The sequence below is a fragment of the Passer montanus genome, unplaced genomic scaffold (genome assembly GCF_014805655.1).
Source record: "Passer montanus isolate IOZ18808 unplaced genomic scaffold, ASM1480565v1 scaffold26, whole genome shotgun sequence".
Taxonomy (NCBI): domain Eukaryota; kingdom Metazoa; phylum Chordata; class Aves; order Passeriformes; family Passeridae; genus Passer; species Passer montanus.
In genome coordinates this window covers 969,177-997,046 of record NW_024367261.1, presented here as the reverse complement: position 1 = coordinate 997,046, position 27,870 = coordinate 969,177, and the positions used below count along the sequence as shown (strand labels likewise).

General features: G+C 40.2%; 1 protein-coding gene across 4 annotated transcripts in view; it reads right to left on the bottom strand.

Moving 5' to 3' along the window:
* The window catches only part of FARS2 (phenylalanyl-tRNA synthetase 2, mitochondrial), a 232,453-nt gene that overhangs the window by 50,221 nt on the left and 154,362 nt on the right, over positions 1-27,870 (bottom strand). For 3 of the 4 annotated variants that reach the window (XM_039712040.1, XM_039712041.1, XM_039712043.1), the window contains one exon: positions 26,442-26,593. In XM_039712040.1, the coding sequence (XP_039567974.1) occupies positions 26,442-26,593 (152 nt within the window). Of the gene's footprint in view, positions 1-26,441; positions 26,594-27,870 lie in introns of those variants that run through there. The other variant, XR_005627770.1, reaches the window with a different exon arrangement.

Here is a 27,870-nt window from a genome sequence, read left to right as displayed (position 1 = left end):
CCTGCTATTACCAGGTACCTACCCTTGAGCTGACTGATTCATAGATTTCTGAAATTAGAGAAACTTAAGAATGTTGAACTATGTGAAACCACTCATGAATGCAGTCTGCACATGGAATTTTTGGAGGACTGGACACAAAGGTGATAACTGTGTATCCATAAATCCATGCAGAGGTCTGCGGGATGGAGCCACTGCGTGGATTTGGACTCTGAGCCCTCTGCTTTTGCACTTAGCAAGTTTGATACCAGCAGAGCTCTGCTTCATTCAGGCATCACTCCTCACTCCCCTGGGATTCAGAGCTGGCAGCTGGGAAGGAGGCTCTGCAGCCCCCGGCAAAGGCTTCACTGGAGCTCCCCTCAGAGTCCTTCAGAGACTGACTGCCAAGTGAGGGCTGCGGATGTAAATCTCAGCTCGGGAGTGGGAGAGTCATGTTCCGGTAAGATGGAAAATAACAGACGATGATACTGTCACATGTTGTGGTTTTTTTTTTTTTCCTCAAATCCTGTGTAATCTAAAATTCTTAATTGGTGATTTGGTAGAGAAAACAGATTGAAATTATCCGATGAGGCATTTTCAAGTTAGAAGCAGATATAAAATGAAAAGTGTATTATATAGTTTGTCAAATGAAGGCACACATAATTCTTACTAGATTGTCTACTGCAACTTTTATTAAGAAACTCACAAAAGAAATTGGTATAATTTTTAAATGGAAGTTTAAATTTGCCACAATGAAAGACAGGTGAAGTTTGAAATAAAGAAAGGGGTGCATTTAACACTTGCTGAAGGAAGTTAAGCAGCTGTAACAAAATAAGCCATCTTTTTGCGGAATTGGTAAGCATGTGGCAGTATTGACCAAATTTTTACTATGTCTTTATCATCAAAGATCCTCTTCCAAGTCCTGAAGAAAATACTTGCAGTCTAACACCTCAAGAAAAAAAAAAGGCTGAACTAGGAACCTTCATATTCAGTTATTTTTAAGGAACACAAGTCAGACAAACAGCAAGCCAAGATTCTAGAAAATTGAATCTGTACTTTCACACTTGGAATTTTAAAGTTGTCAAGACTTTCAAAAAACACATGCTAAGTTTGGAGGGCTGTGGTAAAAGAGTTCTGGGGAAAAAAAACTGTTGATAAAACTGGCTGGCAAATCATGCCACATAGGAAATCTCCTCTGAAAATGGAGACTAAACTTTCAGAGTAAAGATACAACCTTCTTTGAACATGCCCTGATTTAGTCTAATGCCTACCACTCTCTACAAAACAAAGAAAAGTGAAATTTCGAAGTCAGAATCTCATGAGTGCCTCATGGACGAGCAGCAGGGAACAGAATCTTATTTTAGGACATATGTGAAAGTGAAAAGAACAGAAAGGTAAGTAAAGGTGAAGGAGCACCAAGACTTCTGCCTTTTGCTTATTTTTTTAATTAGCTATAAATGAAATTTGCAAGTGAGGCAGACCAAAAAGGTTTTGAAAATCACACAGTATTTTGGATTTAAAAAGCTTGTCAGGACTGAGTCTTTCTGCCTGAGTAATTATGATCTGTCTTAAGCCATGAACTGGGAAATACATGTCAAAAAAAAGATTCAAGAAACAGATATTAATGCCATCCACGGTATTGAAAAAAGTCCTAGAGGCACAAACCATGGCAGAAAACTATGAAGTGTATAAATCCTTTTTGTCTTTTCTTCTGTAACATGGGGAATAAATCTACTGCTGCCTTGGCCACCTCCCCAGAAAAGGGAGGCTTTGCAGCTAGGGCACAGGACTAGTAATTCCGTCCCTGGCAAGTCTGCAGTACAGACCATGCCCAGCAGTGCATGTTCTGCAGTAAAACAGTTTCCAAATTTGTGATCTGAATTGGACAGAGTGGATTAATATTAAAATGATTCATTGCACCATTATTCAACTATTAAAGGAACCCAAGTGAGAAGAGAAGCATGTTTCTTAAAAAAATTAAATGCAGAACTAAAGTCTCACTCAAAGTAGTAATAGTAATCACAGAATCACACCTGGGAGTCTAATTTGCCCCCAAATTAACAAATAAAATCATTATTTTTTAATTTAGCAGTAATCTTTATTAAATACCACCATTTACAATTAAAAGCACCACTGTAACTGAAGAAAACAAAAGTTTTAAAGTAAGATCTAGAGAGGAAGTGTTATTCAAAGGCTGTGAGGGGGAAGAAGTCATAAGAGAGAATTTTTGATAGCTGAAGAGCCCGAGTAAACAAACTCACTGTTGCAGTGAGGGAGGGGGAGCCAAGACGAGAAAGAAGAGTGTGAGCAGGGGGTGGAGTAGGGGCATGCTGGGTCAGCAAGACAGAGAGAAAAATACATAAGGAATTTTGAAAATAATCTTATTCTTCCTGTACAAGTTAGGTGTACTCACTAGAAATTTATTAAAATAAGGTAATATGTAATGGAAAAGAGCATATTTCAATAGCTTGTTACGTTGTTGAGTAGGCAATATAGCCATTAATTATTTGAGCCCTTTAAATCAAAGCTTTTATGCATGAAATAACAGAGTTTACATGGTTCACAGAAAAAAAACATACCTAGGCAGATGCAGAATACAAAAAAGCACCAGAGAAACCTCAGCACTGTGAGTCACTAATTAACATTTCATCACTTTAAAGGTACTACTGTAAGCTTCTTCCTTCCCCATGCCAGAAAAGGATTTTGCACAGTGCTTCTGCAGTAGTTCAGCTGAACTTCTTGCAAGATCAAGACCTTTGCCAAGAAGGTGTATCTATAACAGTACTAACTCAATAGTCATTCTCCTTACTAGAGCAGTAAAGTATATTTTCATCTTCTGCTTAACTAAACTGCCTACATAACCAAACTACACTGCCTACATAACCAAACCCCCATCTGATCATGTGAACTGGTGCTAAATAAAATCAAGAACTTGACAAAAATGCAATAGCTTTCCCTAAGTTTGAGATACAAGTTCAGGAATAGGGATGGGTATGGTCAGAAGCCTGAAAGGAGAGAACAATCAAAACCCAAGCTGCAGCCCAGAAAACCTGTGGACTTCTGCACTACAGTGAGTGCACAGTGGTTTCTGTCTCCCTGGCTCTCAGGGGAAGACAGATGGACACGTTCACATACATTTCTCTTATGCAGCAATCTACTGTATGACCATTTATGGGCCGTTCTGAAGCACAATTTGATCTTCTACCAAGATCATTCATTTTGATATGAGAAAGAATTTTTACATTGAGAACAACCATTTACTGGAACAACTTGCCCAGAGGCATGGTAAAGCCATAGTAAAACCTACCTCATCACTGTGGGTTTCCAAGACATGACTGGACAGTGTGCTGGACAACCCCATCAGGCTCCCTTTTCCACAAAAGGTTGAACCCAACATGGGCCATTTTATAATTTTTGGCAAAATAGGAAATTTGTAAATTAGAATGATAAGAGGTGTTTTTGCAAAGGTAAAGTATAACAACTAGCTTGTGAAAGATGTATGGGATGATCAACACAACCTGCTACAGGACTTTTAGTAGGAAACATGCTGGTTTTCCTCTTGTTGAGCTCTCCATTTGAAACAGTTGTTATTCTCATTTAATACACGATAAGAATTAGAATAATGTTGATAGCTATTTCTCTCTCAGGATGCTGTGAAGACTGATATGTTCACATAGATTATTCTAAAAATGCAATACAGAATAATAATGTTATGCATTATTAGCACTGGTAGAATAGTAATACAGCTTTATATTAACTCAGCATTCCACAAACAGCTAGTAAATTGCTACTCAAAAGGTCTCTTCTCCTTGCAGCATTCCTCATAGATTTCTTCCAACTCCCAAGCTGGTTATTGAGCAACTTATAATGTCATTTTAAAAGACAAACAGGCTTCCCTTGCGGAAGAAAAATCTGAAGACAAAACATCACAAGCAAGTTCTCCCATTAAAACACTTCTACGTAGAGATACTTAGAAAAGCTGAAATAAAATGACAGTAGAGATAATTGCTGGTAGATTCTCAACTGTACTTAAAATGACCAAGAAATCTGACGCTGGATAAGAGGCCAGCTTTACAAGAGAGTCTCCTGATTCCATTTAAAAATAGATTGCTAGTGAAAATCTAAAAAAATAGCAAAATGGGTTTTTTTCTCACACATGTAACATATTTTTCAAGTAGAAAACACAATAAATCATGTGCCATTAAACCCATCACTTTGATAGGTAATTACCTGAGCATCATAATCAATAGATTTCTCTGTGTCATCAAAAGAAATAAAAGACAAAATTAAACCTATCATCTTTCCATAATTTAGTGTTTCATGATTAAATTTATTGAGCCATTTTCCACACTTGATTGATACACTTTGATTGCATGATTAAAGACAATTAAATTATTTGAAATGCTAAGCTATTCTCTCTAAAAGACTAAATCTGTATTGTCACTCTGTTTATTGTCACTCTGTTCAGGATGGTAGAGAATTTGTACTATGGATTGCCCTATCCAACTGCATCCTTCTAGTCTTGAATAAAACTTTTGCCTTATAGAGAAATTAAACACATGTGCCTTTGGCTCTCATACCCCTCATTTTTGTACCAGTTGAGCTCCTGTTTCATTTTCATCATCATCAGCTTCTCCACCTACAGTGAAACCAGGACAGAGATGATCCATGCCCAAACAAAACAAACTCTTCCAAAGAAAGGATACTCTGGTCAAGTATTTTATGTACATCTCATTAAACTAACAGGCATTTCAATTCCCATTCTGCTCTTTCTAGATTTAAGGTGCTGCACTGTACTGATGGACTGATCTAATTGATTAGAAATATTGACTGCAGAGAAAATTCCACAGGTAACTGGACATAGAGATCAGCATGAAAGGCAAAAAAATTAATATGATAACAAACTGGGTAGTGATGGAGAATGCAAGGAAAATGGAGGCTGGATTAAATTAACTGAGCTCCAGGTCAGATAATCTGGAAAGACTTTTTCACCTTGAGGACAGTCAAGCAGTGGAGCAGTTTGCCCGGAGAGGCTGTATGACCTCTATCCTCAGCAGTTTCTGAGAGCAAGACTGGATAAAACCCTGAGAGACCAGGCCTGAAATCAGAGTCAACTCTGCTCTTAGAAGGTTGGACAACAGAACCAAAATGAGGAAGAGGTCTGTAGCCTCTGGGCAGGGGGAAGGCTGGCAAATGAGTCAGGCAGGGACAGAAGTATATGCCTTCTGCAGCAATCAGTTTTCTGGAAAGAGGGATTTTATCTAGGTTTGAAGAACAGTGAAGAGAAGAAACTTGCATAAAGAGTCTGAATAGTTTAAACAACTTACTTTAATGGCAATACTGGGCAATACAATTCTGAGCACTAAGAAATAAGATCAAATTCTTCAGAATTTTATTAGGTACAAAAATAATCAAGTTATAGAAAAGTATAAATGTTCAAAGATAATCACTTTAAAGAGTCCACAATTTAATAAAAAATGTAACACAGAAGTTTACTGTAAAATTTAAATTCATGGTGTATAAATCTGGGGGTTTCTTTGCTGTGTAAGTTCTAACTATAAAGATTATTTCATCTAGACAGTTTCATGGGAATGTTACAGAAAAAAACTCATTCAGCCTTGTTTTCTCCCAGTTCCATGATTTTCACTCACACATAGTCTGTTTCAAAAACACACCTACCCAAGATTCCAGGCATGAGAGGTGGCTCTGTAGGTTTCTATGCAATAGTGTTGCACTGGAAGTTATTAAAAAAAGCATCCTCGTACCTGAACTGCACCTAAGGTGATGTCAGAAACAGATTTCCTTCAGATTGAGAGCACCAAGCAGTGGAACACTCATCTGTGAAGGAGTGGTTAAAACAGAAAGAGGATACTGCCCAAAGTGAAGCACAAAGTGATTCAAGCCATAGACTAAGGGCCTCCCTTTGGATTGATTCTAGTGGCATGGAGGGCTTGCAAATCTTTGGATCCTGTATAAGAAACCAGAAAGCCAGCAGCTTTTGAGAAACCATAGTGAATAAGGAGCTGAGTGACCACGTGGACAACAGTCAGGGGAACAAGGTCCCAACACGGAGAGAGGTCCAGAAATTGCCAGCAAAGAAACTGCCTCTGTATCCTCCCCTACTGTGCTTGCAGACACTGAATTCTGCAGACCACTGCAGGGAAAAACAGCTGGCACAAATCCTGCGGCACCTTTCTAGGACGAACAATTCAACAAGGTCCCCAAAGTACCCCTTTTCAGACCAAAAAGAGGCAATACAGAAAGTGATCCAATTCTAAAAGGCTCATAATTTAAATTCTGAAAGCTGTTTATTCAATGTTTGAAGCCAGTAAGTCTCTTCCTGGAGTTTATCTTTTTCCAATGCCAATATTTTTTTTCCAGTACCAATATTCCCAGTTCCTCAGGAATGTTTGGATATGAATCACTAATACTTTAAAGGAGAAGAAGGAATTTTGTCAGATAAAGCAGCAGGAAAAAAACCTCACTGATTCAGTAATGTTATTACTTTCACGAAATGCACAAGCCCATTTGGATGTTTAGAGAGAAACTGAAATGAAAAGTGATTCTTAAAAAAAAAAACCCAAAAAAACACAGCAAAACTCAAAAGGATACCACTTATGTTTTAAGTGCAATCTCTGCCATTTCGGCCCATTTGGATGTTTAGAGAGAAACTGAAATGAAAAGTGATTCTTAAAAAAAAAACCAAAAAAACCCAAATAAAACACAGCAAAACTCAAAAGAATTCCAGTTATATTTTAAGTGCAATCTCTGCCATTTCATCTTTTTTCATAGGTGCTACTGCATCACTGAACAACAGGAAAGCAATGGGCAGTTAAGTGATGGGGAGGAAAAGGGGACAGTGTAGGGATAACTCCACACTGTTACAACAGCTGTTGATCCTGAGGACACAGCCATGACAGCTGCATACAGTATTTTCCTGGGCGATGCAGTTCATCCATCATTTACTCCCCCATTTAATCTCAAACACTGCCATTACCCCATTCCCATCAAGCTGTGCTAAATGGCTCCTTCCTCAGAAGCTTGCAGGGCACGACCTGCTCCTCTGCCACCACCACAGACATGTCTCTGTTTGCAGCCCTGACAGCTTTCTACAGCCATCTTCAACATCCTTTCAAAGTCTTTCTGTCTCCTTTGGCATTGCAGGACAGGCAGACAACAGGGAAGTGGGAAGATGCAGTTGCAAATCAGCTGTGCTGCAGGTCTTCCCCACCTCACATTCATCTCATCAGTACCTTCTCATCCCTTGCTGTTCTGGCTTGCACTAGACTGCATTTGATTGAATTCACAAAAACACTTGGAACCATTGCTGGTGTGACAGACAAACAGCAACCATGTGCTTGGCTTGAAAATGCAATTTTAAGTCTCTGTGTTGTAGGCATTTCTCAATTTAAAAAAGTACAAAGTGGATTTAAAGACTGCTTTTACACACCAGACGTTAATGCAAGCAGGTTTCAGTAGATCTTCTTTTTTTTTAAATCAAAAACAAATAGGAGGATACAGGGGGGGGAAATGAGCAGCATCCTTAATGCAAGCAGGTTTCAGTAGATCTTCTTTTTTTTTTTTTTTTTAATCAAAAACAAATATGAGGATACAGTGGGGGAAATGAGCAGCAGCCTGCAGCAAAAATGCCCAGATTTCAAAGCCCTGGAAAAAAACAATTTCAAGTTACTGAATCACACCATACAAGAGGATATGAACAGCTTTTTTGGGCCAGACCAAAGTCTACATAGCCCTGCTCTGTCTGCAACAAAGACTATCAGCAGCCTGTCCTTGGAGGACTGCGCCCCATGGAAGAGGGACCCATACTGCAGCACTTTTGGGAGGACTGCTGCTCATGGGATGGAGCCACATCAGGGAAGCTCACAGAGAACTGTCTCCCATGGGAGGGACCCCATGGTGCAGCCGAGGAAGGAGTCCTCTCTCTGAGCAGCAAGAGAAATCAGGGGTGATAAACTGACCAAACTCCCATGCTCCTGCAGCTCTGTGCTGCCGGTGGGAAGGAGGGAGGGACTGGGGAGAAAAAGGTGGGGTTTTTTCAAGGGCATATTTTACTTCTCATTGTCCTGCTCTGATTCTGTTAGTAATAAATTCACTTCATATCTCAAATTTGAGCCCTAAGAGTGTTTTCTCCTGGTCCTTATCTCAACTCATGAACCCTTTTTGTTACATCTTCTCTCCTCTGTCCAGCTGTAGCAGGGGAGGATGAGTGAGCAGCTTCAGTGGGTGCCTGGAGTCTGGCCAGTGCCAAATCATGACACTCCATCATACCACGCCCTTTTAAACAGTCTTGAGGACTGGATAGCTGAAGCTAAAAATGGAATCAGTGTGCATGAGCCTCTCTGGGCTCCAATCCATTCTCAACACAAATAACTTCTGAGATGCTTCTGTGTGTCTTTCATGTGTCAATATATTCCTCTGCATTAACTCAGTCTCCCCATATAAGCCTTTGGCATCTCTGTCACCCTCCTGCACAGAGTTCCTCCTTGCTGTGGAGCTGGTTCCTAGGAGTTTCACTTGAAGCACACTGCCTTCTGTACTAGAAGCCATGAAACCATCCTTCTCTACCCATCCTCTCTAACCAACTCACGATTTTCTAAATGTCTCTGTATTTACCTACCAAAGTATCTCTACCAGAAGTGGTTTTCTCCGTCATTCCCTTGCTCTGACTATTCCTGTCAATATTCTCTCAATTTCCTCCATATCCTTGTTGAAATGGAAATCCTGGACTGTGCACAGCAATCAGCCTACACACAAGAGGGAACCATGAAAGACCACAGCCTCATCTCCTTTCCCACATGCCATCCAAGGACTGGTAAAGCACCAGTAGCATGGTGGATCCACAGATTCCTATTTTTGGCCCTCAGTATTACCTTTCCAAATATGAGAATGGAAACAACATGAGGCTTATGGCCACATTCATGTCAAGAACAGCACTGAAGCAAACATTTCCTTCCACAGACCTCAAGGTGGCCCAATGGGGATTTGGGGCTACCCTCCAGCCCTAACTTGCCCCAAGGCATCAAAAGTTTCATGCATGCTTTGCAAATGCATCTCTCTTCCAGGAGATGTGTGCTGTATGCACATATCCCTCTCTCACCGACTGTGCATCCAGATTTGTCTATAGATCTGACATCATGTTTATTTACTTCAAATGAGAATTCCAATTATAGCACCAAATTATTCTGAGGGGGTAACAACAAAGATGCTGCTTTTGGTCCAACATGGATTTATTTCAAAGCGATTTCCAACATGCTGCTCAGCAGCAGAAGTTGTAGGATTGCACACCACAAGGCGGGCTGCCAAAACTGAGCTCTACTGCAGCTGAGCAGGCAGAAGTTCAACATAAACAAAAATTATTGAAAATGAAAACTGGGGGGAGAGGAAGGGGAGGGGAATAGACAGACAAACAAGCAAAGGCCAATGCTGAGAAAGAAAACCCTAAAATTCACAAAAACATTCTCAGTAAAGGAGGGAGTACACCCTCGTCTTAAAAAACAGTGCAAAGAAGGATCCCAAAATGGGCTTATCTCTGCACTGCTAGGAATTGTGAGAGCCAGTAGAAGATTTTAGATTCAGCTGCAGCTCCGATGAGCTTCTTCGCATGCTCAGAAAGTGGCCACCCATTTTCAGAACGCTGGAGCTCAAACAAGAATGTGGCTTAAACTGAAGCCCCCTGGAAAGCAGGAGCAGAATTAGTACCATATTTTTTAACTCTTATTAAAAGAACAGCATTTAGCTCATAGAGCTAATTGCTTAAAAACCAAAAGGAACTATTAAGTCACCTTTGCAACTCTGCTCAGTATTTGTGCCACTCACTGGGAAAAGCCACAGAACTGTAATTACAGAGAGACTTTGGAATTATAGCTAAAGTAAGAGTAATGTAACTTGTGTGGAACAGGTTGGGCTTTGCAGACAATTTACTGAGGTTATTTTATTTACTTTGACAACATCTGCTATGTTGATACTGTAGTCAAACCTAACAAAAGTGTTTGCTACAGACTTCTCCTTGATGGGATCTGCAGCCACAGCCTGGCGACCAGCATTGGAGAATCAGCTGCTGGAAACTGTGTAGGAAAATATGGAGAGAAAGACTCCATACTGGGACAAAGGGATGATCTGAGGTAGTCACAAAGAACTGAATTCTCTTCAATGCTTCCAGGCCAGAAGAAAAACTGCTTTGGTATGCTAAGTACTGTTTTTACTGAGTTCTTTTCATCAGTTGCTATTTCGGGACATTAAAATATTGCACCTCAACAGAAATTCAATGGAATTTTGGGGGGAAAGGCACCCAAATAGGCACTACTGCAACTGAGGAGCCAGTCTGAGCTCAGGAAGCACTGGGATAGAAGATCTTAGGTTGTCTTAAAGAAGTGGTGGGAATTTCTCTGAAAAACTATCAGGTTAATAAATTTTTTTATTTGCTACCAATTTCACTTATGATTTAAATAGTGCTTCTCAGCTGTTGCAAAACACACCACTGAAATTATTGGATAAAAAAAATCCCATGTGCTTACTTCTACACACACAGGGACAAAGTCTGAAAGAAAAATGACCTTACAATGGAGCATTCCAAGTATAGCACAAACATTTGTTGACAATAAATTAAAAAATCCCAAATATTTGAGGCAGTGATGCCTCTGTCACAGAGCAGAGGCAATACTACCTAAGATGAATGGTGGCTTTTTCGTTACTCCTATCTCTTCATCCCAACATTCAGTCCAGCTTTTGACTTAGACTAGAAACACAGGTAAACACAGGTAAAAAAAACAATGTTGTTGTGGGTTGATGCTGGCTGGATGCCAGGCACCCACAAGAGCTGCTCACTCACTTCCCCCTGCAGTGGGACAGAGGAGAGAAAATTTCCTCTGAGAGAAAGGGTTCATGAGTTGACATAAGGCCCAAGAGAGACTGCTCACTAAACACCACCATGGGCAAATCAGGCTCAGCTGGAAATATAAAGTGAATTTATTACAAGCAAAATCAGAGTAGGATTATGAGAAGTAAAATAAGCCCTTAAAAAATACTTTTCCCCCACCCCTCCCTCCTTCCCAGCTGTACCTCCTACCCAAGCAGCACGAGGAGACAGGGAACGGGGGTTATGGTCAGTTCATCACCAAGGCTTCTACCACTGCTCAGGGAGATGAGTCCTTCCCCTTCTGCACTGTGGGGTCCCTCCCACAGGAGACAGTTCTCTGTGAACTTCTCTGACGTGTCTGCATCTCAAGAGCAACAGCTCCCTGTGAATTGCTGCAGTGTGAGTCCATCCCACAGGCAACAGCTCTCCCAAAACTGCTGCAGTGTGGGTCTCTCTTTCCACACGCTGCAGTTCTCCAAGGACAGGCTGCTCCAGCCTGGAAGTAGGGCCCCTCTCTCCACTGGGTCTCCCACAGGGTCACAGCCTCCTCCAGGCATTCACCTGCTCCAGCATGGATTCCCCCATGGGCTGTGGGTGGATCCCTGCATCCCCTGTGGATCTCCATGGGCTGCAGGGGCACAGCTGCTTCTCCATGGGCTGCACCACAGTCTGCAGAGGAGTCTCAGCTCTGGAACCTGCAGCACCTCCTCTGCTCCTTCTGCCCTGCCTTTGCTGCCTGCATGTTGCTCCCCCCAATTTTGTTTTGATTTTTCTTCGTAAATATGTTCTCATGGAGGTGTTACCATCATCTCTAATTGGCACAGCCTTGGCCAGCAGTACATTCATCTTTGGAGCCACCAAGATTGGCTCTGCTGGACATGGTGGAAAGCTTCTGGCAGGTTCTACAGAAGCCACCTCTGTGTCCCCCCCCACTAACAAAAACCAGGCCATGCAAAACCAAGACAAGTGTAAATAACCATATTACAAAATGTATTGTCAAAAAAATAAATAGAAATAAATTCCAGCAACATAATAAGAGAGTTCACTGCAGGAAAGCCTGTCACACCATCTTCCAACAGATCAAAAATTTGGCTCAGCACAAATACAGCAAGCAAAAGCTAGTCTTCCCAAAGGAACAAGAAAAACAAAACACTTTAAATATTATAATATTAAAGCATAAAACACAGCATAAAAGTCAATGCCATGGATACAAGCTCACTCTGACCTCCACATCTAAAAAATATACGGAGATAATAAAGGATTCTTGAGTTAGACAGCAAAAGTTATTAGTCAAGAAAGATGACTGAATTAGGAAGGACTGACAAGATCAGGGCTGTTTATCTGAAAGAACAACAGGACTGAATAAATAGACACAGTATGATGAAAGTTAATTAAGAAGTATTTTTTTCCTTGCCCTCCTACTACAAAGTCAAACAGAACTAAATCACTTTTCAAATTGATACTTTAAAAAGAACGGGTGGATAACTTTTAGGACTCAATGCCACAAAATACTAGTGATGACAAGAGCCAAGAGGATTAAACTGCAATTGAATTTGTATATGAACAGTCCCTGCCATTCCACTATAAGCAATCACTAACAGACAGGGATTAGGGAGACGTTCTGTAACAGAGGTATCATCCCCTAACAGTTCAGGGAAGGATTTCATATATCACCCTCTGCAGCATCCTAGTCATGCTACTGCTGGCTACATGACACCCAGCTAGAGGGACACTCATCAGATCACTCCAGCACTCCATGTTCTGCTACCAAACTGTCTGGTGGTAACAGGTATGAGCTTCATGACAGATTTTTCACCTGGAAAGCATGTGTGTATCCTTTAAGGCATGCCTGTTTCCAAGCAGCCTTGATTAGAGCAGTTAAACTTTTGCAGTGAAGGTAAATTTTTTGTAATCTCAGTTGCAGTGCTTAATAATGCTTAGGCAAACTGGCCTTCAATTTTCAGTCACCTGAGAGTTTATTTTCCATTCTGTCATTGCATATTTTAGTTTAATGTAAAAGTTATTACTCTTAGGCTTTATTTTTCTTTTTTGAGACACAGGAACAAACTACAGGTAAGAGCAAACCTAAGAACACCCTGAGTGCATCTTTCTGGCACTACTCAAGGAAACTCACTGATCCTCTTCTAAAGCAATTATGTTTCTTTTAAGACAGGCTCCCACAATGTAATATAATTCCTTGTGCAAAGGGAATTCTTTATCCTTCAGTAATGGAAAAGCTGATAGTCCTCCCAACACCCCAAATGCCTGCCCATGGTGAACAGCAAACCATACAACATGATGAAGGAATATAAACCAGGTAAACCAGGGTGTGCCTGCAATACAAAGTCGAACTTGGCAAAGGCAAGGTCAGCAGTGGCTGGTTACCTCCTCCACCCCTTCCTTCCTAGCTCCATGCTTGCAATATGGATGTTACCATATGTAAGGAAAACCCCACATTCTTAGTTCCAGCTTCAGCTGCTCTTTCATCTTCTATGCTTGACTGGCCTGGTGCTGCACTATGAGAATATTTCATAATAAATCTGTATTTTCATTTGTCCTTATTAAAGTGGGAGATGATTGATGTTTCAGTCAGAGTTGAGCAGTTTTCACAATGCATAAAAATGTGGCTAAGCTCAGTTAAAGTGTATTCCTACAACATCTAGGTGCCTCCTGTAGTTCCAAAATACCAGAAAACTGGAAGGACTTCTGAATGCAACTGTAATGCAAATCTCATTATTAACTACCACTTTACTGAGCAAATATCAACATCTCCCTCCTGAATAACAAGAGCATTTCTAACAACAGTCATCATTTTTCTTAATGGAGAACCAAATTCACAGGCAATAAAGCCCAGGTTCCCGGAAGAAAAATTACTCTGTGCCCTCTGTAGACAGACTGGGTCTTAATGAGCACGGAAACCACAAAGGGCCTGATCCTAACCCCACACAAGTCAATAGGATGGCTTCTACTGACTTCAGTGGACTTTGGAAGGAGATCTGAGGTCCTGATTTTGCATTTGTTGCACTGTCAGCTTCACTGAAAGCCACAGGGACTTTCAGTGTCACTCAGAGAAGAAAAGTTCTTCAAGAACTAATACTATCCCTTTCCCCAATATGGAAAATGCCGCGTTATAAGCAGGAAAAAGAATAATAAATTGTTGAGAATTTAAGAATGCATTTAAAAAAAAAATAATTATTTGGGATGACATTCAAGAGGCTCATCTTGTGCCAACCCTGACTGTGAAGAGAGTTAAGTGCTCCAAATGTATTATATAATCTTTCCCAATATCACTTACAGGTGGCTTGCTCACAGCATATTTTATTTCCAAGTCCACTTTTTGTAGTAGCCGTGCTTTAAAACACCAAAATGGTCTGTTCATGTGGAACTGGTAGAATGTGTTGGAACAAACTAATATACTAGAATAGTAACTTATCATGGATTACAGGTTGCATGGGGCTTTTTCATTTACAATCTATAACACAGAGCTTAAAATACACAACATTTTCCCCCTGTATGGTATTTTTCTTTGTTGTGTTCTGCAAGACATTACTTCAGTATACACCTTCTTTAATGACCTTAATAAATTACCTGTAAGCTTTGAGTTAAGGACACAGTTCTTCAATTAAAACTAATAGCCATAATTGCAGCATCTCTCTAAGGAGCTGCTGCTCTCTCTTGGCTGTACACTATGGAAACACAGCTGGGGTCAAAAAACAAGAGCTCTTCAGGACTGAGCTTAGCATTTCCTCCATTTGATAATGTGACCACTCACAGATTTTAGTTCTTGCCCATCAAACTTGCAGCACCTTTGGCTACTTGGTTATCACAGAATGTGTGCAAATACATTATCTCCCTGTGGATGCTTCTTTTTATTCCTAATTACAATTAAAATGAGTTCCCATAGTACCAAGTAATTTCAGTGGGAGCTGCTAACACTCAGAAGCCCTGAAAATAAGGACTCATTTTATAAAGCAAACCCAAGAATATCTGCATTAGCAGACCCTAAGAAATATGTCTGCCTACGTGACACAATTGAACACTTGGCTTTGTGTAACTGAGCCTAGTCATTGACTTCAAGAATAACTTGTATCTGCTGCACCATCCTAGTTGAGCTTCACTTTCCCAATGCACATCCCATCTCTCCAACACAACTGAAAGCAATGTTCTGACCTAAACTGTTAAAATTCCATTGTGGCTTGTCAGATGTGCCACTTAATACTTCAGCCTATGTCGCTGGCCCACAGGATGAGTGTGGCAATATCTCAGCTGAGAACCATGAGTCTTTAATATATCAAAGTAATAAAAAAACCCCACAAGACCAACATTAAACCAGACTTCATCTATCTCCTTTCTGGTGTTCATTCACAAAGAATGAAGAGTAATTAATTTCCTTACTATTCATCTGTCCCACATATGTACTAATAGGCATGAAAATACAAAACATAAATCTTTTCTTCATCCTCAGAATGATTTTTAAAAGGCACCCTTCCCTTGCATTTCTGTGTGATGCCTTATTTCTGATAAATAATAGATCAGTTGCATGGTGTTCATTTTAATATTAATGTTATCAGACAGCATTTGAGAGAACTGGGGCAGAAACCCCAGAATTCTGGAAGAATTTGGTATGGTAGCAGTCACCATCCAGAAATATTTTTTTCAGCTCAGGTCCACCTCTATAATATAAAGACCTTATGGGGTGTGCAGGACCATGAATTTCCCTTCAATTTACCCAGAGACAAGGATGCTAGCTGCAACTTTTTTTAATCAATTATTTAAAATTAACTGGTAAGTTAAAATAAAATATCCATCAAACACAAAAACAATGGGAAGACACTGTGATCTGCTTCAGGAATCCTGACTTTTCTTTTTGTTCTGAAATTAAAGAAAACCTTGTTTCCTCAGCCTAAATGTTGACATTTCCCAGTATGAAGATAAGCAACCTTTAAGCTACATAATGCTTTGATTCAGCTTAAGAAAATTCTTCCTAGCTATAGGGCCTTATTTATCCCTACAAAAAACATCTTCTGGATCCATAAAATATAAAAACTAGGATTAATTATTTAGTGCTATATCCATCACTCTTCCATGCAGTACTAGGAAGCATATAAGGACTTTTTCCTCTCATCTCCTATCCTGTCAGCTTTATAGAATGTATGTTTAGCTGAATCAGGGGCCAGGCCACCTTGTTATCCCACTCTACAGTTCTGAGAAAGGCTTTGTGGTGAGTGCAGATATGTGCAGGCATCCCACACACGCAATTCCCAACACACAGAGGACAGCAGTGTCCTTTATCACCCCAAGGAAAGTGTGCTGTGGCTGCCTTGGTGCTGTGGCTGCCTTGGTACTGTGGCCGCTTTCTGTGGCTGCAAAGATTGCTGTAAGCCATGAGCAAACAGAGACACCTCTACCTTCCCATGCAGATCTCTAGGCAAGAATTCAAGAGAATCTGAGAGAGCTCGAATGTGCTACAATTGTGTTGTTTCTCCACACTGCTCGGACACTGCAGAAAACAAACATGCCACACTTGCACACTAACATTCATTTAAAAGCTGGTTTAGGAGGAGAGGGACAAAAGTTATGTGAAGGATACATCTATTGTATTAAAGAAAAACTACTTTCAGATACAGACCTGACACCCAGCCAGAACACATTTCTGTCCCTCACCCATATTCCTTTGCAGGGACACTCATCCTGCAGTGTTGTAATGCATCACTGGTGGCCTTGACAGGACTGCTCCACCTTGACTTCCTACACCGTACTGTTATTGTGGGAGAATGAATGGGGCAGGAACAGAGACCAAGATGAGGGAAAGGGTATGGAATCCCACCAAGACAAACAGCAGAGCAGAGCCATGAGCATCCCAGGCAGTAGCAGACAGTCAGAGCACAGGCACAGGGAGAGAAAAGAGTTTCAGTGAGTGGAGATGGACAATACTCACCACCTAACAAATGTGATTACAAAAGCTTTCCCTCTCTGACATACTCACATCCATCTCAGTGCTTCTCAAACTCTAGCACGCTCACCATTGCAGACAAGGAAAAACAGTTCTGCACAGAAATAGTCCCCACCTCTGTTCTACAAGGTCAGCAATTCACCAGGATTTCTCTGAACTCAGAAGCACTCATGAGCCTATTGCTATCCCCTGTGCATCCTGTGGCAGCTGACTCCTTTAGCCATTTTTCACGTCCCACTGCTTGTCAATAAATCACAGTGCTAATTCCTGAGACACCTGCTGTGAAGTGCTCTGGGAATTGTGGCAAAGATTTCTGGGCTGCATCTGAGAACTGGTGGTGAATGGCTGACTTCAGGTTGACATGATGAAGAAAGGTTAAGGCTCTTCAGCTGAGCAGCCTCTTAGAAATGATTCATTGTGACTCCAGCAATCCTTTTCTATACAGCAAGCCTGTCCTCTGCATCTGCCTGAACACGTAAGGGGTTTGATGCTTGCCTTCTGTGTTGCTCATGTACTTAAGTTTCCCTCTCTTATTACCTGTGAAGGGTGATTACATTGCCTATGGAATATCACCTGTGATACACCACACTTCAGGGCTGTGTTCCCTCCCCCCCCCAACAATGGGAACCTGTGGTTACTTCATCCTTTTCCTTCCTTGAATACCTCCCACAAGCCTGTGTGTTAGCCACCAGCCTCCCACCAAAGAATAATGGGACTCCTACTGACGCTCATTTATAGTAAATTATTTTCAGTTAGTAAAGACAATTCGCTCAGTGAAGACTCTGGAGAGTGAGGGATGGTACAGCAGAACACTGTCTGCCCCACAATTGATTTGAATACAGCAGTTTGAAGGAAACCTCAGACTTCAATAGGAACCCATTAAGAACAGCTATTTGCATGGTGCCTGTCTGAACACTGAGGACAGCAAGAAAGTAGAATCTGCCTATCATGGTCAGCTGATTATTCTTTTTTTTATTCTTTCACAATTAGATGGTCTTCAAATAAACAATGGCATCAGAGATCTGAACTAGCAGTCACTGTGCAAAAAGACATAAGTCACAGAACTCACTTGGTTTTTGTATAAAACAAGAACTTTTGGATTTTTTCTGGTGGATTTTTTGTGGTTTTTTTTTTTTTTGTGGTTTTTTTTTTTTACAACAGTTCAAGTGTTTGCTTATTCTACAGGAAAGACTTCCCCAATCCTCTTCTCATTCCTCTCACAGCTCTTCACGACACTTGGGATTTGGATAGGGAACTGCTATCTGGGAGACTGTTAAAGCAACCCAAAGGAATTAAGTATCTGAATCCACACTGGAATTCAAAAGCTGTAGGCCAAGCAGTTAAAAAGCTTTGAAAAGGGTGCTTAACAAAAGTATGCAGACAGATTCCAAGTCTACACATATACAGATAACAAATGCAGCACTGAAAACATCTGCTTCCATATCAAACAATACTTCCTAGCTTGTGCTATGGAAGGGCATGCTCATTTTTGCTGTCTCTGACATCACCCTATTTTGTACTACAAAAAAGCAGGAACAAGGGTGTGCATATATAAGTACATATTTACTGAATTGATTCTCTATATTCATTTCAATCAGGAATGTTTTTGCCAGGGAGGAAAAGGAAGAATTAAAAGCTTTTCAGTCCCATTCCCTAAAAAAACCCCAAAGTCTAGCAGATGGGTGCTCTGGGCTCTATGATCTGCTGAAGCCATATATCAATCAGCATGGCAGGGTTACTTTGGAGTTACTGACATGGAGTGCAACTCCTGGCTCCTTTAAATTTCCTTGAGGCAGTCAGGATGAAAACCTTATCACCTGAGAGCTTATCTCAGCTCTGCTGGGACATGAACAGAACCCATATGTCTTCATAAAGCATGTCTTTCTGAGCAGCCCAGTGTTTACTCTAAATTAATTTGGCCAGAAAGTCCCTGACCACCTCCAAGCAGGGGCTGCTGTGAGGATGGAGCTGCTATTTCTACACAGCTGCTGTTCTAAGGAGAAAAAGGCAGCAAAGAGGAAGAACCTGAAGAGTATCTGGGGCTATTCTGACTGTGAATCAGTCAAACAGCACTGGCTGTTGGGTTGGTCTGGGGCACAGGGAGTGCCTGATACACACATTTACCAGGACTGAAATGCACTCAAACTCCATTACACACACAGCTCCTAAGCTGAAGCCCACAAGGCAAAAGAATAATAAAACTGTCATTGAATGGAATTGTAATATTATCTAGTCCCCAACCACCTGCCATGGGCAGGGATATCTTCCACTAAACCAGGCTGCTCAAAGCCCTGTACAACCTGAGCTTGACTATTTCTAGGAAGGGTGTTAAGATACAGTTGTTAAAATTATTAGAGAGATGTTTCTGCCTGAATTAACACCATATGCTATAGTCAGTAGTACAGATTTTTATTTAACAGTAACTGTGAGGGAGAGAGGGAGAGGCAAATAAATAGGAAAGGGTGGGGGGGAGAGGGGGGAGAAAGAGATTAACAGTCAAAAAAACCACTGCCATTGTGGATGCTGATGGCTTCCCATTGGTCCTCTTCTGATCTGCTCAGTGGGGATAGTCACCTCTGCCAGAAGTGAGGAAGCCCACAAAACAGTCCAGTGGCTTTATATTCACTCAGGTTCAGGTGGGAACACCCAGGTCCCTCCCCTGGAGTGGGGAGGTTTACACTGGATCATGCAATACTTTGGATCAGAGGACACTTCAGGAGTGTTTGATGGTTTATGACACCTTCCAAGACATTACAGTAATTATGGCACATCAGCAGGGATGAATACCCTCAAGCGATGTATGAATGTCCTGATACTACTCCAGCAGGGATTTTTCATAGCTGAGCCACTTGTGTAAGAACTTTGGCACAACAAAAAGCATTCTCCCCTCTTCCAAGGATTTGCCTCTTATCAGCCTCTTTATATTGTTCAACACCCAGCTGTAGCCTCCTGTGATGGGTATACACAGCCCCTCTGCACCTGGTGGAAATGGTTGATTGTTTGAATCATTAACCATTAACAGTCCAGTCTCTCAGAATGGGGCATCCACAACTTCTCTGGGCAACCTATTCCAGTGCCTCACCACCCTCATAGCAAAGAATTCTTTCTAATCTAAACCTAGCCTCTCTCAGTTTAAACCCATGTCCTGTTACTACACGGCCTTGTAAGAAGTCCCTCCCCAGCTCTCTTGCAGGCCCCCTCCCTTTAGGTATTGAAAGGTGCTCTAAGATCTCACTGGAGTCTTCACTTCTCCAGGCTGAACAACCCCAAATCTCTCAGCCTTTCTTCATAGGAGAGGTACTCCAGCCCTCTGAGCATCTTGTGGTCCTGCTCTGGACTTGCTTCAACAGATCCATGTCTTTGTTATGTTGGGACCCAGAGCTGGATACAGCACTCCAGGTGGGGTCCCACAATGGCAGAATCCCCTCCCTCCCTGCTGGCCATGCTGCTTTGGATGCAGCCCAGGATGCAATTGGCTTTCTGGGCTGCAAGTGCACAGCACCCTGACGTGGAGAAACCAGCACCCAAAATCTTCTCATCAACCAACACCCTTTCTCTATAGGGCAGCTCTCAAGCCATTCTCTGCCCAGCCTGTATTTGTGCTCCAACACATCTAGACAGCCTTGCCATCAGCATGACTGCAGCAGGAAGGACAGAAAAGGTTCTTATTCTCAAGAAAAAACAGGAGGCATTGATCCTGGTCAGGATAAGAAAGGGAAAAGAAAGAGGATGGACTGAGGGGTACTACTGTAGTGTTTTAACTAGCCACTCTGTGGTCATGCTCTACTGTGACAGAAAGGCACAGCGCTACTGAAGAACGGTTCAGAAGTGAATGAGAATCCTCTGACAGATCCTTCCATGTACAGTTAATCTATTCCCAAAATGTTATCGTCTGACATTCATGTGACCAAATGCAGGGAAAAAAAACCAACCCAAAACAGAGCTGGAGAACATTTTTCATTAATTGAAAACCAATTCTCTGCTAGCTACTGTCAAAAGCAGCTTCTGGGTTGTTTTTCTCTTCAGAGAAGCTGCTGCTGGGACTTTGCCAGCTCAGCAGTTAAAGGTAATCTGAAAGAATCCCTCAGCAAATTGTAAAGTGCTCGGACTGAAGAACAACAAGGTGTTTGGGGACTGACTTGATTGTTTTAATTTGCGCAATACTAGCAGCAAGCAGCACTTAAGAATTATTCTGCTTAATTCACCTCTTCCAGAAGCAAGACAAAACCAAGCCAGCTTTAATGAATAAACCAGACCTAAAAGTATTTGATTTTATCTCCATGTAGATAAGGAAATTTCAAAATCTGGCACCTGGTGGAAAGTGATGTTCTTACATTGTATTTTCTATATCCTAACAAGGAGCTAGGGGCATGCATCGACAAAATACAGCAGTCAATAGGATCTGACTCTTTGCTGTCAGGTCTCTTCCTTTTACTATTTGGAAAAGAGGAGACACAGGTTGTCTGAGTACTCCCAAAATCTCTAAAGATGGTGCCACAGTGCACCTACCTTCCTCCTTCACAGCAGCCAATACATTTCCTCTCACTTCATTTAACAGACTGCGACAAATGTGCAGATCTCACCCCAGAAGTGTGCAAGTAATTGACTCAAAGGGAAGAATAAATCCTTTCTTACCTATTCCCCACTTATATTTTTAACAGCATAGCCGTCAAAACACAGCAAATCAATTTTTCCCCCTTACTGTCTCCACTCTGCCTTTTCAGAATATTTTTAGTTGCTCTGATTAAAAATTTACCTCTTAAGTACACTGAGGACACAGTGCATGTCTTGATTACAATTCTGTAAAACTTTTTCAGTCTACCTATGTATCTTCCTTGCAAAGGAAGATGTGGAACCATATCTTTCCTTACTTACCTTATCTTTCTAACAAAATGGAAATATTAATAACTAACTTTGAAAGACCATTAGGAAAATAACCTCACAGCAAAATGCAGAAAATACATTTTCAGAATGAAGATGTGAAGCCATCATATGTCACGGGATTACACAAGATACCTTGCACAAGAGAAACATGGCATGCTAAACTGAAAAACACACTTGCAGGTATTGTCCAACGCAAAGATAAACAACATCAGCATTTCTGTCTTTGGTGCTGCATTTTAGGGGACAAGTTCTCAGCCCTGGAATCTTGTCTCTCTCTGTCCTCTTCATCAGAGACAGCGTGGGTCACAAACACCTTGTGCCACTTCTATCACATTCTACCATGTGTGATTTACTTGGTCCAGATATGCTTTAATTACCATTCCTGAAATTGTGCATGTGTGCAGCCACAGTACTTACCTGAATGTCACCAAAACCTAAAACTGTATGAATGAAGGAATGTAAATCCCTCTTCTTTCTGGGATTCTCTGCATTGATATGCTTATTCATAGCAGGCAGAGACCTTTCTACCTTTTGACTGCCATTGAGCCATCCTTTCTTTTTTCCTGTGAAATCTGTTTCCTATCCAAAACTGGAGAAGTCTTGATTACTGAAAAAGAGATAACTTTCTGATTTAATTTCTGAAGGTAATTTATATTGATTAGGAAGCTTAGACAAGTTGAGCAGTAGCAGGCCTAAACTTAAAGATATGGAGGATAAAACAGCCACTGCAAAAAGTAAGGGAAACACCCCTTCCTTTCTTTTCTTCTTTTAGTATCAATACAGTCCAAAACATTACTCTTTTTTTTTTTTTTGCAAATGTTTGTTCACTAAAATGTTCCAAGGGGGAAAATGTCAGCTACAAATCCTCACTCATTGTGTATTTGCACAGCAATGCTTAAAGGTCCTTAAAGATCTCCAAGGATTTAAAAGAAATAACTCAGTCAGGTAGCAAAAACAGTGGCAGTGCCTTCCGGTGGCTGGTTACACAGCTCATGGGGCATCTGACAACTCCAGGCAAGTCACAGTGAACTCACTTCACACACATCATGCATGGAGAAATATATTCCATCATCCAAATGTATGAAAGTCTAACTGTTTGAAGCTAAAGCATCAAGCAAAAATAGCTGCAATACACAGGATGGACTGTGGAAAACGTTTTGCTCACTGCAAAGAGACACTTCTCTGCTTTTCTTACAGATGGCCTGCTCCTGTTCTTGCCAAAACCACCACAGTTTCACTCAGTTTCCTTGGCACTTAGAAAAGTCACAACTTTTCCCTCACATATGCTGGCTGATTCTTAATATACCTGAGCAACAGGTGTGTTACAGCCATGTTTTGCATTATTCATCTTGGATGAAGTTAAACCCTGACTGTGTGACACATCACACATTACTCAGTTTACCTCAGTGCTGTGTTTTGATTTTGTTCAGTTAAGTTTACCTAAGACACATTTAGGCTGGAACAATTCTTAATTACCCCGGCACAGAAACTTGGCATTCTCCTAAAGTTGTGCTTTTCAGCAATGAGACTCTTTTCTGCTTATCTTTAAATTGCCTGCACTTCCCTAAAAGTTGTCTCAATATTATTACCTTACAAAGCATGTAATCAAGATTTACTTGATTTCAGGCATCTCTTCCTTGCTTAAACAATTATTTGTCCCATGCTTTTTCCTGCCCCCACTTTCCTTTTCCCTGTAGAGAAACACATTTTCACTGCTAATACACACCACAACTGCAATGTACTGCAGAAGGGGTGTCAGTCCAAACCCAGTGAAATCGTGAAAGGTTTCTGAACCACAGAAAAGGCAACTACACAGCATTACACAGGCAGCCTCTATAAAGGATTTTAATTTGAAGACCTCTTTTTGTGTTATAAATCAGTTTTATTTGTATAACATTTTCTATTTTCAGATCTTTATAGTCCAATAACTAAGAAAGGCAGTTTAAGAAGGAAAATATGACTATCGAATGTCCTAATTCCTCATGAAACTGGTGTTTTTAAAGGATTTTTAAAATCTCAATTTTAAATTCTATTAGTGATTAAATACAAGCATGAACTTAATAAGCTGCTTGTAAGTAACTAACATTCAAAACAGCAGCACTGCAGTTTTTCCCGTCCTAGACACTTTTCTCCCATCCTCCACAGCAGATTCACTAAAAATTCAAGATAATGATTACAACTACCTTGATCTGTAACATACAGATCCATAGCAACGCTGAGGATCTCTTATGTTAATTTCTGTGCCCAGATGCTTTTCCGCAACACTGAGTTAAAGAAGCCACTGTATCAGTCCCATAACAAGATGATTATCTAGGAATTAAGACTAAGTAGAACACTCTTTTCAAAACGTCAGTCTTCCAAGGCGTTTAAAAATCAAAGAAAATTGCGTATGTGGCTTACATCATCAGTTCTCAAAAGTTAGATATCTGCACACATCCTGTTCTAAGAAGAAAGGGTAAAGTAATCATTATGTTTTAGTCTTCATTTATGATTCCTTGTTAATGCTGTAGATAATCTCCTTGGAATTACTGATTTTTAATGGGACATTTGAAAAGATTTCTTTTACTCTTGTTGCAGGTGAGAAAAACAAGAGGATACAACATCACTTACCAACAATCCATTAGTGTCACCTCTCAAATTCTTCAGATGTAAAGGTGAAAAATTTTTCCTCCTTACGGCGTCAAAACATATTTGGATGTCTGCTGAGTGAGGTTTAAATGGTTTAGAGAAAAAAACTAGTAAAGGTCCTAAATCTGTGTGACAATTGCCTGTGAGCAATCAACCTTCCCATCTATTTGCAGAAGTCACAGAGCGAACCAGAGGTGTATTCCTTGAGGAGGAACAACTGTCATCCCTGGAATATGTTCTGGATGAGTCAAAGCATATCAAAGGAGAAAACACACACAGTAGAAAACCAGACTAGTGAAGCCTGCCCCTACCTCACCACTCTACTAGTATGGAAGACAATATTCTCAGCAAAGAAGAGAAGCATAAGCTGTGAGTTGAGCCATGGCTGATGCAGTGCTGATGCAGGCTGTCACAGCGTATGTGGATTTCTCCAGTAAGATGCCGAGAGTAATCACAGAACAATACTGCCACTGGTTGAGGAAGCAGAGATCAAGATTTCTCCAAACTTCCAGACTTGGAAGATCTGCTTGCACTACACGTAGGGTTTTCCCCTAGGAGATGATGTAACAATGAAGATAATTGCTGGTTTGCTATCACTGAGGAGAATGTAGACAAAAAGTGGCAATGAGCACTGAGGTGTTACACATACAATAAACTTTTGGCATGAATGAATGGAAGGACCAGCTCCAGAATGGGGTTCAACAACTCAGTTTTTACCAAAAAAATGTTGATTGTATTGTATTAGAACCATCATGATAAAAGACAGCAGGATCTGTGTGCAGAGCCTTCAATGTCTACATACTTGTGCTGATACTAGGGTGCACTCCAAGTGACAGTAAGAAGCTATCCATATCTGCAATAAACTTGATTCTCAATTTCCCTGAAAGATATAGTCTGTTCTTTACAATGAAAAGTACTCATTGTCTTATCCTAACCTGTATTCATCTTCTGCACACACCATCTTGAGTAAGTTAAGATCCTTTTGCATGATTTGCATGTGAGAAAGACTCAAAAATTAATGACTCAAAGCCTTAAGATGCCCACACAAATATCATTTCCATTTCTTTTTCTTTACACAGCACAAACAGTCTCATATAACACTACACAAAAAGGGTAAAAAGGAAAAAAAAACCTCAAAAAATAAAAATCCACTGAAATGCCATGAAAACTAGGCCATAGAATAATCTGTTCATCCAGCCTGCATCACATATCAAATTCAAAAGAACAACAGAGTTAAATACCTGTATGTAGAAAACAGAAAATTTAAAAAAAACTATAGGTGTTGGAGAACAACATGAAGTATTTTCCTGTTATCTTCAAAAAAGGCATATTATCTGCCTTCCTACAGCACTTTAAGAAGTCTCAAGACAAATTATTTTAAACCTCAGTTTTAGAAAGCTAGATAGCCAGCAGCTTTTCTACTTCTTGATTTGGAAACACCAAATTGAAAAACAGTACATATGTAATAGCTGATACTTGTCTGCTTTTGAGGCAACTGTTATTACCAGTTAGACAAATGCCCTGTGCACTCCCTAGTCATGTCAGTACTGCAATACCCATATGGTGTTCTGAAACCTGAGAGATTGTTCAACAGCATATAAATAAGTGTCAGAAAGAAATGAACAGGTCGGTCTTTTTTTTTTTTCCTCCCAGTTGAACACCAATAATAGCATTCTACAACAAACCATTATTAGCACTGACATTATAGTAAAGGTCTACTAGTGTGTCAGGACTAGAAGAAGAAAGGAAGAGAACAAGGAAACAAACTTCATTCACTTAGCAAAGAGCAGGACTAGAATGTCAGACACGCTACGGACAGGAGTGTCACACACTGCCAGGTGTATTAAGGAAGGCAGCTGTTCACTGTTGCTGCCAAAACCTGAGCACAGAGCATTGGGGTAGTCTGAATACCAGAAGCTCAGTACTAGTGGAAAACTGAAAAATTGGTAGTATTTCTTTTAAGGAAAAAGTATTTCTTTTTTTTGCTGCAGGAAAGTTTTGGAGCTAAAAAATGAAACATGCAAATATTGTAAGAATTAAGAGCTTCTTGGTATACAGAACTAAAATATTCACAAAATATTTATATTATGACCACAGGAAAAAGGTGTTAAAATTTTCACTTACTTTGGATGGGAAAATTCATCCAGTAGGACAACCTTTTCTATCAAGTCTCCACCAATGGTTCGAACCAAATCATAGAAATCATTCTGAGAGTAGGTCTCAGAAGGCAGCCAGAAGGAGATGTCATTGATCAAAGGCGGATATCGGCTGAGAGGCTGAAAGAAATTTAAAAACATACCTTTATACATGGTTAAACTTGATAATCATATCTACAACTGTTCTGAATTTACATAACACACAAAGTACACAGTTTAGAGGCTTTTTGAAATGGTCTCTGAAGGGCAAACTGACCTCATAAACAACTGGAGATGGAAGATTTTATATTAGGAAATGTCTTCTAAAGATCCCCTCATAACAATTTTGGTTTATTCATTCATTCATAAGAAAAATCTGGGTTTGTTTGCAAAAATCAGAGTTTATGACTCTGAACACTTTTGCAACAGAGCTGCTTAGAAGGAAGAGATAATGTCAAGTGGTTTTTCACTGCGTAGAATTGCATTTTTTAAAAGCATTTTCCAACTTTTTTCAGATTCAAAACTTCTTGTCACATCCAGCTATAAAATTTATATGAATTTTATAGGATTCTTATATTACACAACATATTATTTTTACTGTCAAATTTTTAACAAAGTCTTATAAATAAGCACCTTCTTATTAAAATGTTTTAATAAGAAACACACTTAGGATTAAAAAGAGGGATCGGTTCACTTTCTGGTGGTTTTTGTAGACATCCAAACATCTAAATAACACAAAAGGTATGGCTGTTAACATAGTTACTCATTCCACAAGTACCACAACAGGCTTTTAAAAACAAAGGGGAACCTTTGCTGCACACATAGAATGGGCAGACAGCGTAACTTGTTATTTGTAAAAATGGGAAGATAAAAAGAAATGAAAGCAGATAATTAACTTTTCAGATTTGATGAAACTTCCCAGGAATCTGTGGGTTTCAGATCTCACCTTGGGTGAGACGTTTCGCCCTTTGAAGAACAGAAAACGGTAACATTCTCCTTTCATGACCTCTAGGTCATACAGTATCTTACTTCTGCCTTGCATTAATTCCCTGCAGCTGAAAAAAGTACTTTTGCACAAGATTGTTGGAGTCTGCAGGAGAAAACATCTATTTTATTATTTTCTTTATATGTACAAGAGATTCCATGTGTACACCTTGGTCTATACAATATAATATCTCACTCAAAAATGTATTCCATGGCTGGGAATGTTTTATGATGGAGCAATGGAAATTTAAGTGAGTACCTGCTAAAGCAATAAACCTGTTAATAAGGCAAGTTTACAGCATTCTGATTTACTCAAATACTGTTCTGTAGAGTGTAAACTAGTCAATAAATATCTGATAAGGAATACAGTGCAAGTTTTAAATTAATAACGTTACCAGCAAATGAAATTGTGAATCGCAAATGATTATTGAACT